At 41.3% G+C, this 16,808-nt stretch overlaps 2 protein-coding genes across 2 annotated transcripts in view; one reads left to right on the top strand and one right to left on the bottom strand.

Annotated features, from left to right (window-relative positions):
• Positions 1-16,808, top strand: part of CD96 (CD96 molecule) — a 113,861-nt gene that overhangs the window by 33,425 nt on the left and 63,628 nt on the right. The window contains exons 5-6 of the mRNA XM_011969735.1: positions 2,931-2,986; positions 15,566-15,656. Of these exons, the coding sequence (XP_011825125.1) occupies positions 2,931-2,986; positions 15,566-15,656 (147 nt within the window). The remainder of the gene's footprint in view (positions 1-2,930; positions 2,987-15,565; positions 15,657-16,808) is intronic.
• ZBED2 (zinc finger, BED-type containing 2) lies at positions 10,348-12,892 on the bottom strand. Its single transcript, XM_011969734.1, has 2 exons — positions 12,749-12,892; positions 10,348-12,514 (listed from the first exon to the last, which is right to left on the bottom strand). Exon 2 carries the CDS (start codon positions 11,652-11,654, stop codon positions 10,998-11,000), a length of 657 nt encoding a protein of 218 aa, XP_011825124.1. The 5' UTR covers positions 11,655-12,514; positions 12,749-12,892; the 3' UTR covers positions 10,348-10,997.

Genomic DNA, 16,808 nt, shown 5'->3' with positions numbered 1-16,808 from the left:
GGAGGTGAAAGGCACTTCTTCCTGGCTTTTGCATTTAGTAAATTGGCTGGAAGGGTTGTGTTTGGGTGGAGTCTTATCCAGTCCTTAACCTACTTTGAGGTCTTACCCAAGTATATATTGTGGCCCTGACCACATATCTTATCAGAACTTACTTTACATCCATTGATGATTCCTCATATAGAATAAGTCTCCTCAAAACACCCATGAAAACTTTGAAATAAACACCCAAATGTATCACAGACCTATTCCACATGCCCTAAACCCAGCATATTTCTTCCCAGCAACAGAAAAATGAGGAGAATCAAAAGCAGAAATGCCTGTTAAACCCATTAGATCTCGTGAGACTTACTCACTGTCATGAGAATACCATGGGAAAGACCGGCCCTCATGATTCAGTTACCTCCCATCAGGTCCCTTCCACAACACGTTGGAATTCTGGGAGACACAATTCAAGTTGAGATTTGGGTAGGGACACAGTCAAGCCATGTAATTTCACCCCTGACCCATCCCAAATCTCATGTCCTCACATTTCAAAATCAATCATGTCTTCCCAACAGTCCCCCAAATTCTCAACCCATTTCAGCATTAACCCAAAAGTCCACGTCCAAAATCCCATCTGAGACAAGGCAAGTCCCTTCTGCCTATGATCCTGTAAAATCAAAAGCAAGTTAGTTTCTTTCTAGATATAATGAGGGTACAAGCATTGGGTAAATACAACGATTCTAAATGGGAGAAATTGGCCAAAACAAAGGGGCTACAGGCCCCATGCAAGTCCAAAATCCAGCAGGGCAGTCAACTCTTAAAGTTCCAGAATGATCTCCTTTGACTCTATGTCTTGCATTCAGGTCACACAGATGCAAGAGGTAGGTTCCCATGATCTTAGGCAGTTCCATCCCTGTGGCTTTACAGGGTACAGCCTCCCTCCTGGCTGCTTTCATGGGCTAGTGTTGAGTGTCTGCAGCTTTTTCAGGAGCACAGTGCAATCTGTTGGTGGACCTACCATACTGGGGTCTGGAGGATGGTGGCCCTCTTCTCACAGGTCCACTAGTCAGTGCTCCATTAGGGACTCTGTGTGGGGGCTTTGACCCCCCCATTTCCCTTCTGCACTGCCCTAACAGATGTTCTTCATGAGGGCCCCACCCTTGTAGCAAACTTTTGCTGGGTATTCAGACATTTCCATAAATCTTCTGAAATCCAGGCGGAGGTTCCCAAACCTCAGTTCTTGACTTCTCTGCACCCACAGGCTCAACACCACATGGAAGCTGCCAAGGCTTGGGGCTTCCACACTTTTTGAAGCAACAGCTAAAGCTGCACATTGGCCCCTTTCAACCATAGCTGGAGTGGCTGGGACACAGGGCACCAAGTCTCGAGGCTCCACACAGCAAGGGGATCCTGGACCCAGCCCAGGAAACCATTTTTTCCTCTTGGGTCTCTGGGCCTGTGATGGGAGGGGCTGCTGTGAAGGTCTCTGACATAGCCTGGAGACATTTTTCCCATGGTCGCGGAGATTAACATTAGGCTCCTTCCTACTTATGCAAATTTCTGCAGCCAGCTTGAATTTCTCCCCAGAAAATGGGTTTCTCTTTTCTATCCCGTAGTCAGGCTGCAAATTTTCCAAACTTTTATGCTCTGCTTCCATTATAAAGCTGAATGCCTTTAACAGCACCCAAGACACCTCTTGAATGCTTTGCTGCTTAGAAATTTCTTCTGCCAGACACCCTAAATCATCTCTCTTAAGTTCAAAGTTCCGCAAATCTCTAGGCCAGGGGCAAAATGCTGCTAGTCTCTTTGCTAAAATATATCAAGTCACCTTTGCTCCAGTTCCCAACAAGTTCCTCATCTCTATCTGAGACCACCTCAGCCTCGACCTTATTGTTCATATCAACATCAGCATTTTTGTCAAAGTGATACAACAAATCTCTAGGAGGTTCCAAACTTTACAACATTTTCTTGTCTTCTTCTGAGCCCTCCAAACTGTTTCAACCTCTGCCTGTTACCCAGTGCCGAAGTCACATCCACATTTTTGGGTATCTTTTCAGCAACACTCCACTGTGGTGGTACTAATTTACTGTATTAGTCTGTTTTCACACTGCTGATAAAGACATACCCAAGACTGGGAAGAAAAAGAGGTTTAATTGGACTTACAGTTCCACATGACCGCAGAGGCCTCAGAATTGTGGTGGGAGGTGAAAGGCACTTCTTACACGGCAATGGGAAGAGAAAAATGAGGAGAAGCAAAGGTGGAAACCCCTGATAGACCCATCAGATCTCATGAAACTTATTCACTATCACGAGAATAGCATAGGAAAGACCAGCCCCCATGATTCAATTACCTCTCGCCAGGTCCCTTCCACAACACATGGGAATTCTGGGAGATACAATTCAAGTTGAGATTTGAGTGGGGACACAGTCCAACCATATCATAAGCCTTTGTGCATGTAGAACATTCCTCTTTTCTCTCCCTCCCCACCACCCATCCTCTGCTTGTACTACCAGTCTTCCACATTCCCAATTTTACTTAACTCATCGCTGGTAACCACATCACATCTTCCAAAAGCCTCCTCCTATCCTCCAAGGTTAGGTTAAAAAATTTATTTAAAAGCTGTCTTCAAATACTACATGTCCTTAATCATTGTACTTATCTCAGTGTATTATAACTTCCAGTTTATCTGTATTCCCAAGAAATTGCAGATTTCTTAAAAACAGTGAATACTATTTGTCCACCTTTGTTTCCTAGGCATCTAGCATACTGCCAGGTACACAGCAGGCCTGGCAATATTATATTAATAAATATTAATTTATAAATATTAATAAATAAATATTAATATTTGATGAATGAAGATTCTCATAGACACACACACACATACACACACTAGTGGCCAGGTAGGATGACATTTGGTGCCGCTAACTATGTTTTATTTGCCTTTAAGCTAAACCGGAAATCCCCATGATTGTGGAAAATAACTCCACGGATGTCTTGGTAGAGGTGAGTCACATAAAAGCCTTTGAAAATCTACAGCATTACATGTAAGGTGTGTCAGGTTGCATAGTTGCCAGGAATGTTCTCTCAAAGAACTTTACTCCTTGGCCCTTGACCAATTAACTGCTAATAGGGATGAAGGGAAGCTGAGTTGTTTCTGGAAAGTGAATGGGAATTTTCATTTTTAGACTTAGTGCTCTCAGAATGATCTGCACTTTTAGTCCTTAAATTTCTCAGGAAAAAAAATAGTTACAATTGTTTAAATTTCTCTTTAATAAAAATTGAGGTGGATAGTGAGGACAAAGTAGGGCAGAAAGCTGTGTGAATGCTGGTGTAAGAATGAAGTTTTGGCTCAGCTGATGTTTGATTTGTTCTATTCCATTTCCTTTACCTGGTTTCCCATTGTTTTTATTTCAAAGTGATGAGAGAAAATATGCCCTCCTCTACTCCTGCAGAACCCTGGCTATGTCTTTGGTGGTAAAGAGGAAGGGTAGGAGAAACAAGAAAATTGAATAGGGACCTCTGACTTAACTTCTTCTGGGTGGTAGTTACCAACCTCTAGTCACTAGGATCTGGACTCAATTTCTCGCTCTTCCTCTTGTGAACTGTGACCTTGGGCAAATTACTTCATGTCTTTGCAGTCAGTTTCCCCATCTATATGAAGTGAATAATAATACTATCTTCACATAGCAGCTGTTTTAAAAAATTAAATAACATATGAAAAAGTCTGAGTAGAGTGTGGCATATATTAAGTGTTTAATCAGCATTATTGTTCTTGTTTTTGTTGTTATTACTATTATCTGTGTCAATCAACTGTCCTGTGGCCTTATGACTTCAGCCTAGCTTTTAAAAACCCTATATAAAAAATATTCTCATTAATTCTCTAACATTTTCTATTACATGGGGCGAGAGAAAATTATACTCATATTCTAGTTTATCCTCGCACCAATGACATTAACTTACAATCTCTGGTCTCACTGAATATCAGTCATTTAATTTGATAGTTGCATACAAATCATAGCTTAGATTCTTTGAGATGGTTTTGCAGTGACTATATATATATTTTTTCCAAGTATTTGTGTCTTTTGCCAGTTTCATATATTGATCTCTCAGATAACTGCTTGTATTAGTCCATTTTCATGCTGCCAATAAAGACATACCCAAGACTGGGTAAAATATACAGGGAAAAGAGTTTAATTAGACGTACAGTTGCACATAGCTGGGGAAACCTCACAATCATGGCAGAAGACAAGGAGGAGCATGTCATGTCTTACATAGATGGCAGCAGGCAAAAAGACAATATGCAGGAAAACTCCCCCTTATAATAACTATCAGATCTCCTGAGACTTACTCACTATCACGAGAACAGCACAGGAAAGCCCCCATGCTTCAATTACCTCCCACCAAGTCCCTCCCACAACACATGGGAATTTGAGATGAGATTTGGATAGTGACACAGCCAAACCATATCAGTCCACCCCTGACTCTCCCAAATCTCATATCCTCACATTTCAAAATCAATCATTCCTTCTCAACAGTCCCCCAAAGTCTTAACTCATTTCAGCATTAACTCAAAAATCCAGAGTCCAAAGTCTCATCCGAGACAAGGCAAGTCCCTTCTGCCTATGAACCTGTAAAATCAAAAGCATGTTAGTTACATCCTTGATACAGTAGGGGTACAGGTATTGGATAAATACAGCCATTCCAAATGGAAGACATTGGCCAAAACAAGTCTGATATCCAGCAGGACAGTGAAATCTTAAAGCTCCAAAATGATCTCCATTGACTCCTTGGCTCATATCCAGGTCATGTAGATGCAAGAAGTGGGTTCCCATAGTCTTAGGCAGCTCAAACCCTGTGGTTTTGCAGGGTATGGCTCCCCTCCTGGCTGTTTTCATGGGCTGGCATTGAGTGTCTGCAGCTTTTCCAGGCACATGGTGTAAGCTGTTGGTGGATCTACCATTCTGTGGTCTGAAGGATGGTGGTCCTCTTCTCACATCTCCACTACATGGTGCCCCATTAAGGACACAAGCTCTGCTCCTGTGACTTTGCAGGATATAGCCTCCCTCCTGGCTGTTTTCATGGGCTGGTGATGAGTGTCTAAAGCTTTTCCAGGCACACAGTGTAAGCTGTCATTGGATCTACCATTCTGGGGCCTGAAGGATGGTGGCCCTCTTCTCACAGCTCCAGTAGGCAGTAGTCTAGTGGGGACTATATGTGGGGACCCCAACCCCACATCTTCCTTTTGCACTGCCCTAGCAGGGGTTCTCCATGAGGGCCCCGCCCCTGCAGCAAACTTTTGCCTGGGCATCCAGGCACTTCCATACATCTTCTGAAATCTAGGCAGGGGTCCCCAAACCTCAGATCTTGACTTCTGTGCACCTACAAGCTCAATACCATATGGAAGCTTCCAAGACTTGAGACTTCCACCCTCTGAAGCAACAACCCAAGTTGTACCTTGGCTCCTTTCAGTTATGACTGGAGTGGCTGGGACACAGGGCACTGAGTCCCTAGACTGTGCACAACATGGGGATCCTGGGCATCACCCACAAAACCATTTTTTCCTCCTAAACATTCAGGCCTGTGATGGAGGGGTTGCTGCAAAAGTCTCCGACATGCCCTGGAAACATTTTCCCCATTGTCTTGATGATTAACATTCAGCTCCTCATTGCTTATGCAAATTTCTGCAGCCAGCTTGAATTTCTCCCCAGAAAATGGGATTTTCTTTTCTATCACATTGTCAGGCTGCAAATTTTCCAAACTTTTATTCTCTGTTTCTCTTTTGAAACTGAATGCCTTTAACAGCGCCCAAGTTACCACTTGAGTGCTTTGCTGCCTAGAAATTTTTTCTGCCAGATATCCTAAATCATCTATCTTAAGTTCAAAGTTCCACAGATCTCTAGGGTAGGGGCAAAATGCCACCAGTCTCTTTGCTAAAATATAATAAGAGTCGCCTTTGCTCCAGTTATCAACAAGTTCCTCATCTCCATCTGAGACCACCTCAGCCTGGACCTTATTGTTCATATTACTATCAGCATTTTTGTTAAAGTCATTCAACAAGTCTCTACAAAGTTCCAAACTTTCCCATATATTCCTGTCTTCTTCTGAACCCACTAAATTGTTCCACTCTCTGCCTGTTACCCAGTTCCAAAGTTGCATCCATATTTTTGGGTATTTTTTCAGCAGCGCCCCACTCTGCTGATACCAATTTATTGTATTAGTCCATTTTCATACTGCTGATAAAGACATACCCAAGACTGGGTAATTTATACAGGAAAAAGGGTTTCATTGGACTTATAGTTCCATGTGGCTGGGGAAGCCTCACAATCATGGCCAAAGGCAAGGTGGAGCACATGACATCTCACATGGATGGCAGAAGGCAAAAAGAGAATGTGCAAGAAAACTGCCCCTTATAATAACCATCAGATCTCATGAGACTTATTCACAGTCACGAAAACAGCATGGGAAAGACCTGCCCCCACATGATTCAATTACTTCTCACTGAGTCCCTCCCACAACACATGGGAGTTCAAGATGAGATTTGCGTGGGGACACAGCCAAACCATATCACTGCTATTATAATCCTGATTATACAGCAGAAGATTTAATTGCTTAATTCATTTTTGTTGTGTCATAACTTAATTTCTAAGTTTATTAGTGAACTTCATTTCAATAGTTTACATTTCAAAAATAAACTAATCATACAGCTTTTGGTAGGTGTTTTTGTTTCTTATAAGGATCTCTAATAGATTCTTGGTACCAGAGTTTACATGTAATATGGGCACAATCCAGATATAGGACCATAAATTGCATCCAAGAATCCCAGTTTACAAAAAAAAAAGAACTTTGCCTATGTACCATAAAATTTCCTCTTCTCTACCCTTGCTTCACTGCTGACTGGAAAAAAAAAAAAAAAAAACAGAGAGTTTTCCTTCCTAGAAAATTAGTGAATAATCTTTCTCCAATCACACATAACCAGCTACAGGACATGGCTTGTCTTTGGATCTTTTCAGATCTTGCCAAGCATTAGTAACTCCTCACTCTAATATTCTTACAATCCCTGCTGTATTTTTAATAATTTATTAACTCTTCAAAATCCCTTCACAGACTTTTATCTTGTGCTGCTCCCAATGAGCCTCTGAAATAGATGGAGCATCTGTCATTTTACAGATGAGAAATTGGGGCCTGGAAAGTCTTAACAACTGGCTGAGTCACTAATAAGGGGCAGAGCTGGGATGCATATTTAGTGTGCCTGTATCCAGGCAGAATAGTATTATTATGATAAAAGGATATCATGCTTCGGGGTCAGATAGCACAAGTGTCAAATCCTAATTCAACTACTTAGCTGGTTACATACCCTCATCAACTAGTGAACCTCCAGAAGCCTCAGCTAACACACATCTAAAACTGAGATAATAACAAATAGTTCAGAGGGTTCTTAGGAAGATTAAATTTATGCTCTAATGAAGTTCATGGCACATAGTAGATATTTCAGGAATATTTCTTCCCTACCCACTATTTATCATTTATGCACTCTCTTACATTCATAAATCAGCTATGTGACTGATTCTAGCAGATACTGTGGAATAATTTTTTTTAAACCCAGAATATAGACTGTGGGATCTAATAGAACCAGGTTTGAGTTCTCTTCCAGCACTTATTAACTCTGGCCCCTACGAGCTCAGTTCCTTAACTTCCTCAACAGTAAGTGAGGGCAATGGTTCCAATCCCACAAGGGTGATATAAGGATGAAGTGAGAGAAGGTATGCAAAATACTTACCATCCAGCAACCACAAGTTTTTGGTCTTGGCAGTTTCCTGCCCCTCCTTCATTCCTTAGAAATTCTTGAAGTCAACACGCACGCACTGGCTCTGCTACCTGTTCACTACACTAGCAGCCCGCAGTGTGGAAATACTCTGGGGACTTGATCAGTTGTGAGCTGTGTCTTCCTGTGTTTTTAAACTTACAAAGTTTATGGCTAATTTTAGTATTTCTGTAAAATACAAAAGACCCAAAAGTATGATGCCCCTCAGGCCTGGACCTGCCATAGATGTCTAAGGAAAGTGTCACACCTGTGAATGTTGTATCTTGTGCATTCCCAAAGTTGAGATTTTGCCAGAGCTTCAACATGGCATGCAGCTTCACTTCTGCTCTACGATGAGAAAAGAGTCTTTAACCTAAATTTCAGGGCCCCTCCATTTAGCAGGTTTTTGCGTTAAAGCAAAAGATTTCAAGTCAAAGAGCCCTCAACTCACAGCTGATGATGTAGCATAGAAGGCACAAGAGGGATGCATAAAAACCCTAGCATGTACTCAACAGTTCACGCTTTCCGCAAGCCTCATACGTCTCTCACTCTTATGCTTGTGCTTTATACTTTAGCCCCATTATATCCATGGATCTTGTTCATGTCACTCGCTACCTTTGTTATGTTTGAAAGAAATTAGGGGGAAAAAAGTCTAAAGAAAACTACCTGTCATGAAGCATAAGAAACAAAAGCAGTTTGGGGTTAGGAAGCCTACAAAGGAAGAGCATCTACAATATTAATAACCATGTAAAACAGATACCAGAGGCCAGGCACAGTGTCTCATGCCTGTAATCCCAGCACTTTGGGAGGCTGAGATGGGCAGATCATGAGGTCAAGAGATCCAGACCATCCTGGCCAACATGGTGAAACCCCATCTCAATTAAAAACACAATAATTAGCTGGGTGTGGTGGTGCACACCTGTAGTCCCAGCTACTCGGCAGGCTTAGGCAGGAGAATTGCTTGAACCTGGGAGGCAGAGGTTGTGGTGAGCTGAGATCACACCACCGCACTGCAACCTGGTGACAGAGCGAGACTCCATCTCAAAAAAAAAAAAAAAGAAGACACCAGAATCTAAAAACCACACTGGTTGGCATCAGCAGAGCTCCAGCATCTTTGTGCAGAATTTGATTATTTGTGTTTATTTGGTTTGGGTTTTGCAAAATTTTAACCCTGTGGTTTTCTCAAGCTTCCTAAGCCCCACTCAAAATGTATGTGTTTTGGTTTTTGGTTTTTAAATGATTAGGTATTACAGCCTCCTTTTTTTTCTAGCATCTTTTGCGACACAGTAAGGTTCTGAGTCCAAATGTCTAGCCATCGTCACTTGCACCAGTGAACACCTGAGCTTGCACCACAGATAGAGAAGGTTCTAAAAGGACATCATACCTCTGTGGGGAGACCACATGGCAATGAAATCTTTAATATCAGGCAGATCTCTAGATAAAAAAAGAACATGACGGGACTTCAGTGTAGCCTGGTTATTTCACAAGCCTGGTATTTGGACTTTTGTTTGTTCTACAAACAGCTCTTAGGGAAGACAGGACTGGCAGTTAGGGTTGCCTAGCAAGTCTAGGAAGAATATGAGTGAACTACATAGGTCAGGACCAAAGGAGGCAAGACACCATTGTTACACAAGGACATCCTCTGCTTTCAGAGAGGTTGACGCCCACGAAGTACCTGGGCTATCTATGAGATAATGGGATGCTGTCTTTATCTATTCCTGTCTTCCCTAGCTCTTTCCCCACTCCATCCCCATTCCCAACCCACATTTTGTTTTGTTTTGTTTTTTAATATGCGTGTTTGGTTGGGGAGGGCAGTGTGGTTATAGAGGAGTCTATCTTCCATAACAAATGTCAGCTCCAGTGCAAAGGCCAGAGTATTTTCCAGTTTGATTTTATTCTATTTCTAAATTAATATTTTAGGCATACTCTCAGCAACCCAGGAAATTATTCTCTCCCTATATTGTGTTAGGATCTCTTTTTTCAAAGCATCTGTGAACATTTAAAGATAAACAGTTTTAAAAAATCAGAGAACAGTGGATTGGTATGCAGTTAGCATTTTGGAGGTGTGAGTAAAATCTAAAACCTACTGTTCAAATAGATAACTGCTCTGTGGACGCAAAACAAAACCAAGTTAACTCATTCAAATTGACTTCAGGATCTAAGCAATGTACTCTGTCCTTCCCTCATTCAGACAGTCGTGTTCTCTTCTATTTTCATGATAAATTTTCCCTAGAGCACTGTCTCTCTTCCCCATCTTTGCATTTCTTCTCATCCCATTTCTTTCTAACTTTCCTTCCTCTGTTCTTTACTTCTCCTTACTTCCTTTATATCTCTGTCTTCTTTTTCATTCTGAGTTTATTTCAGCTCTTCCTCACTAACTCCTTTTCCCTTGATAAACCTTAATATGAAATTAGATCATATTTTAAGTATTTATGAATAAGTTTCATATACTCTATACTGAATGTTTAAACCAAGTAAGTTGAGAGGTTTGTCATTTCTCTGTGCTAATTACACATTAATTAGTTTAAGCATTAGATTGTTAAAAAGATGCACAGGACTCAGATTATACTGATGAAACAGCTTTAATATAAGCAAGAAAATACATCGCAGCAATAACAGGAGAAAGATACGCATTGCAAAGGATCCAAAGATCTGAGGCTCACAATTCTTTGTCCTTCCACTTGCTGGGTCACACAGAACAAGCTTTGTATTCATACTGGTTGTCTGGAAGCACCACCAGTACATGTGCTAAGACCTCAGTCCCAGGAAGATTAAGCTCTGCTTCCTGCAGGGTGTCTGCAAGTGAGCTGGTCACATAGGCACATTCCAGCTACTTAACCAGCCTCAGCCCTCAAAATCTTCAGCTCCACCAAAACCGAGTGCTAGGCAAAAATCTGATTATTTTGGTAAACAGTGCTGACTGGCTGGTACATTCTGCCCTGAAGCAACTCACAGAGTTTTACTTTGGTAACAGCATTTATCTTTAGTAGGTACATTTTAGAGTTTTGGCCAAGGGTCAGCAGAGCTCTAGTAACCTCATAGAGAAGCATCTGGTCAATTCAGACCTGCTCAGATTAACTCATACTGTGCACTATTTCACATAAAAGCAAAATGTCACTAAACTACTTTGCTTTACATTTGAGTTGAAACTAAAGTGGCTCTTTTGTACAAGTCTAGAGTCAATGTTTTTAGGATAGATTCTCCAAGCCCAATTTAAACAAAATGGAAGGCATGTACTGCTGCCGGCAACTCTTTCTCCTGCTGGCATACCTCCTTCTCAGCCCTCACCTTCCACTTCATCTCCAGGATGGCCCTTTCCACCTCCTCCAGGGCTCGCTCCCTTTTTTCCACAGCCCTCTCCCGCCATTCCACTGCCATTTCTCTCCTAAGCACCTCCTTTTCCCTTTGGCTGGCCCACAAAGCCATTGTGCCCACCTGCTCCAGGAGCCTACCCCAGTCACCCTCAATGCCCGTGGGGAGCTGGGGCCCGTGGGGCCTTGGATCCTGGCGCTGCCCAGCCTGACCATGGCCACTCTTCTCCAGCTCCTCTCTGTGCATACTTTTCAGATGCTTCCACAGTGCTGTGGTGCCCACATTGACCCCAGGGCCACGGCTCACCTGCCTGCCACACAGGCGGCAGGTGGCATATTGGTTGGGATGGTGCCCAGCACGAGCAGGGGCTAGGTGGAAATACTCCCATGCCTCAGAGAACCGAGTGCCCTTGTTGTGGGGCGTTGGAGTGGGCATAGCACTCACAAAAGGGCCAACCAGTTCTCCTATCTCACTAATCTCTTCCTCTTCCTTCATCTCCAAGTCCCCTTTTGCCTTCATCATGGCTCCCTCCTCTTCCTCCTCTTCCCGCCTCATCATGTCACCTCTTCTACAGCGTTCTTTATGATGTGGCTAGATGTGAGCCAAAAGCTTATTTGAACCACAAGATTGAATATATATTTGGGAAGGGCCCGTGGTAACTCTTGCGGATTCACAATAATGGCCAAAGTCTGGCCACACCTGGGTGGTGTGAGGTTTCTTCTTTTCTGCTTCACTGGAGAGTCAGGGGTGAGTCAGATACAAGCAAAACGACCCAAGAGTGCATTCCTTCCATGCCCCAGATACTTACTTATCCTCCCTTGACTAGGCCAGAAAGACAAAACATATCAGTTCTGTAGCAAAGGTGTTCTCTGTCCAACAATTACAAAGCTCTTTGATGAACTCAGTGTTCTCTGCATCAACCACCACGACAGGTATTTTTGAATATTGAAAATTTTAGGTTTTCTTTTTTCTCCTCCTGCTTGTTTCCACTGTTTCTGTGCTTCTTATTGCCTATAAATGCATTTTGGAGGCAAGAGAAACAGCCTCAGGTTTCAGGCTTTTCAGGACCAACAGGGCTACGGCCTCACTGGGTCTTGCTCAGAGTAGGTAAAAGCAAACACAGGCAGATGCTGGTGTAGGAGACAATCATGCTTCCTAAAAACTGTTGCAACAAGCAATCCAGAGTAGACAAAGCCTATGAGGATCTGGATAATAAAGTTCTCAATGCAAGGTCAGTTTGTCCTTAGAGGCGTCTCTCGGAGGCCAGGAGTCTAAGAAATCCAAAAAGCAAGCTCAGCTGTTTCAGCAGGAGGAGCTGGGATGCACAGAGGGGAAGATGGAGCACATCTTCACAAACATGATGTTGCCTGGCTGTCCTTAGCCAGCAGCTCACCATACTCCTTCTCCAGCAGGAACACCTGCAAAGCCAACAGCCAATAAGACCTTCCTGAAGCACCGGACTCCAGGTGTTTTGCTCTTTAACTCATTTTAAAGATAAATAAGTAAATGGAAAATCATGTTGCATTTAAAAACAGCCCGACTTCTCTCTCCTTTCTTGGGTCATTTCTTAAATTAATAAGAGCATTATTTAATCAAGCTTTGCAACCCTGAACAGTTAGGAAATTCCCCCCTAGCCACAAGTGGGTACTTACAAGCAGGCAAGGCTCTGGACTTCTCTCTGATCTTTCCTGCGCAGAGTGAAAGCACTCCTGCACACCTTGGATGGCTATTAGCTGACTCCTACCCCTAGAAGGAGGGCACCTCCAGTTCTGGTTTCCTCCCACTTCTAGGGCAGCATTGTTTTCAAGAAGGTGTGTCTGTGCCTGTCGGATTTTTCTGCAACACTCAGACACAGATGCAAACCTTTTCTCCACCCCCTCCACTACCAAGAAAAGGATGTTCCTGGCATATGTCAAGCAGCAATACAGTAAGTCAAGCACCTACAAGTCTTAGTTCTCTTTTTTGAAGACTAGATTACCTAGCCTCTCAAGTAAAGCAAGTGATTTGAAGGAAGAAGAATGGGAAAGACTGAAATATGAAAGGTGTATACACATATAGATTATATATAAACATACATTATATATAATATGCATAATATATGTGTGTGTATACATATTTAGATTGAAAAGGAAAGCCTACCAAGAGGAGATAGGAAGACTCTAAAGAAGATGTCAATAGAAGAAAAAAAAACTTTGTGTTATAAAAGAAAAGATAGAAATGGCATAGCAGGCCAGGCGCCGTGGCTCATGCCTGTAATCCCAGCACTTTCGGAGGCCGAGGCAGGTGGATCACTTGAGGTCCGGAGTTCGTGGCCAGCCAACATTGTGAAACCTCGTCTCTACTACAAATGCAGAAATTAGCCAGGTGTGGTGGTGCATGCCTGTAATCCCAGCAACTCAGGAGCCTGAAGCAAGAGAATCACTTGAACCCGGGAAGTGGAGGTTGCAGTGAGCTGAGATCATGCCACTGCACTCCAGCCTGGGCGACAGAGGGAGACTCTGTCTCAAAAAAAAATAAATAAAATAAATATATAAAAATTTAAAAAAAGAAAGAAAAGAAAAAGAAATGGCACAGCAGAAAATACGTAGAGGTTGACGGTTAAGTTAAAATAGAAAAAAAAATGGGGGAAAAAGATTCAAAATAGGAATGAAACTGGTAGGAGTTTTAGAACATGAACCACATTTCTAAACCAAATCTTGGAACACAAAGTCTAGAGAGAGTATAGAATATTTGAAATTTGAACCATTTCTGAAAATCTGAATCTAGAGAATTCACGAAAGTCAAATCTTTTCAACATTTTTAGAAGTTAACGAAAGAGTTATTCAGTGAGCCAGTTGCCTTCATAAAATAATAACACCTCCACCTACTCCTGATATTACCATATCGTCATCTTTGGTGGGTTAACTAAAGATAAAGGAAATGAATCATGAGAATGGTTAATGTCACTGGATTAAAGCAAACCTTTGTATCTTTTTCTTTTTTAAAAAAAAAGTTTTATCTCCTATACCTTTTTATCTCTTCCTGGACCAACTGGAGATAAAAATCAATCTTTGGCATCTATTAAATTAAACTGAACACTCTCCTTTACTTAATAAGAATGTATTTTAGAGGATCTGGTTTTGCTTTTAATTTTTTAGTGGAGAGAATAGCATCCCTGGTCCATGTATGTATCCCCATTACCTGGAAAGGCAAGTGTTGAATGGATGGGAATATTGGGAGCTACAGTGTTTGTCACCCAGCATCTTGGATATGCTAGACAACCCCCTCTGAAATTCTCTTGTTTCTTTGGGATTTCGGTAGCAATGTACTGAGAAATGGTAAACTTCTGTAGGATTTCACTAGGAAAATGTTACTTAGCATTCTTGAGTGTGGTTTCTCAGCTCTATAGGCCCAGACTTCTTAGGAGTAACTAGTCTGTGGATTGACACCCAAATCATCACATACATTTAATTGTTCTTTACATGTTAACTAGCATATTCATTAACTGTGGAAAATATCTGGGAACTAAGAACTCGGGCTCGTCATATGTAAAATATATACATCTCTTGATGAGAAAACAAGTAATTATAAATGGAATTATAATTTTGAAGAGTCTCAGATAAAACAATGGGAATCCAATAATTCTCACCGGATGTTTTCACCAGACTGTTAAAGAAAGTATCATCCCCCAAAGAACAAACATAGCATTGAAAATAAAACATAACTAGCCCTGCATCTAAGTTCTCTGCTTTCATAACATAGCAACTTCTTTCATGTTTTTATTTCAATACAGTTTTTATTAAAAAATACGTTGGACTGAGATTAACGAGACATCGTTTCTAATTGTGCCATTAACTATTTTCCACTTCCTTGAACCACTGGATGCCTTGATTTTTCCATCTGTCAAATGGCAAAAATAAGGCATGCCCTACCTATCCTCAAGATTAATCCAATAAAATTTTTTTAAAAATTAGTAAAATACTTCACAAGTAAAAAGCAGGATATTTATATAAACTGGTTTCTGTGGTTATTACAAATAGTGTCGTACATTACTTGGGACACAGAAACAACGTGTAGATTCCCTTGAGCTTTAAACCTAACAGACTATTCTTCTCTTGACTCTGTTTGCTTTTTCCTTCTATTCTTTGGTTTCCATTTAGTATTATTTTATTCTGCCTACACAGAGTTAAGATTTCTCTTTAACAGAACCCAGAATCCAGACTTGGAACATTAGTATAGTCCTAGATATTTAACCCTTAGTTGACCTAGGAGTATAGTCGGTAGTTTATAACATCTCTATAGGAGATAACCCATTTATAGTGCACGTTCTAACACAACCTATATTAAAAGTAGACACTGCCTTCTATTTATTCAGCTAAAAGTGGAGAAACTCGTTTTTACCAACTTATGTTATATGAATGTTAGTAAGTTGTAAGGAGTACCAGTTTCTTAGGAATTTGCAAATAACCCTTTTTCTGTCTTTACCCCAGAGAACATTTACCTGCTTACTAAAGAATGTATTCCCCAAAGCAAATATCATATGGCTTATAGATGGAAGTTTTCTTCATGATGAAAAAGAAGGTAAGGAAATTAAACAATGGAAATAAGTTCTGTACAAAAAGAAAGAAAACAAAGGACATCAGAAATTGTCATTGCCCAAGTTGATCTTGGCACTTAAGAATGATTCTTATTCCAAGAAAAACATCATTCTGCCTACCAAATGTCATTTTCTGATGCTTCATCTGGCTCTTCCAAGGGAGTGGAATGTAACATTTTCCAGAATAAAAGAAATACAATTGATTTAGACAAACAACATCCAAACATTTTATTTAACTATCAGTAAAAAGAATATCTTAGATGAGGACAAAAAGTTTAAGTCTACATATATTTATTAAAACGTTTTCTGCCTTTATAACATAGCTACCTGTTTTTCCATGTCTTTCTTATTTCAATACAATGTGTTCAATTAACTTAGCACCACTGCTTTACATCAGTCAATAAATAATTTCTACCTTTTTATGTGAGGATCTGAGGCAGATGTTGGTGAAGCACTAGAGGAAGCCTATGTAAAAGAGTTGGCCCCTTGACAAGGCACATGTTCCCCAGGAGGATTAAAAATTCCTGGAGGAGGAACACACATCAAGACAAGCTCAGGTGATAATTCACAAAGCCATGTTTTTATAAGTAGTAACCATGACGGCCTCTACCAGAATAATCTCAGCTGTCCCTGCCTGAACAACAGCCATTCTCCTGTCTCCTGAGTCATTTTTCCTCAAAGTTCAATCTGTCTTCAATAACAACTGAGTCACACAACTCTTTCTGAATTATTTTTATTTTATTTTATTTTTGAGACAGAGTATTGCTCTGTTGCCCAGGCCTGGAGTGCAGTGGTGCGATCTTGGCTCACTGCAAGCTCCACCTCCCAGGTTCATGCCATTCTCCTGCCTCAGCCTCCCGAGTAGCTGGGACTACAGGCACCCGCCACCATGCCCGGCTGATTTTTTGTATTTTCAGTAGAGACGGGGTTTCACCGTGTTAGCCAGGATGGTCTTGATCTCCTGACCTCGTGATCCGCCCACCTTGGCCTCCCAAAGTGCTGAGATTTCAGGCGTGAGCCACCATGCCTGGCCTCTTTCTGAATTATTTTTAAGTGATAACATTGAAAGCTTATGTTAATGAGTGTATTGATCACTTGATGCATTTTGAGATTGTTATTGGTTTTATTAGTTTATT

This window comes from Mandrillus leucophaeus, unplaced genomic scaffold (assembly GCF_000951045.1).
Source record: "Mandrillus leucophaeus isolate KB7577 unplaced genomic scaffold, Mleu.le_1.0 Scaffold900, whole genome shotgun sequence".
NCBI classification, from domain to species: domain Eukaryota; kingdom Metazoa; phylum Chordata; class Mammalia; order Primates; family Cercopithecidae; genus Mandrillus; species Mandrillus leucophaeus.
Note: the sequence above shows the minus strand (reverse complement) of the source record. Positions and strands in the feature narration are given on the sequence as shown.

Bases quoted from the DNA above. Each gene is read 5' to 3' on its own strand.
- ZBED2 (XM_011969734.1), bottom strand. From the start codon at position 11,654: ATGATGAGGCGGGAAGAGGAGGAAGAGGAGGGAGCCATGATGAAGGCA.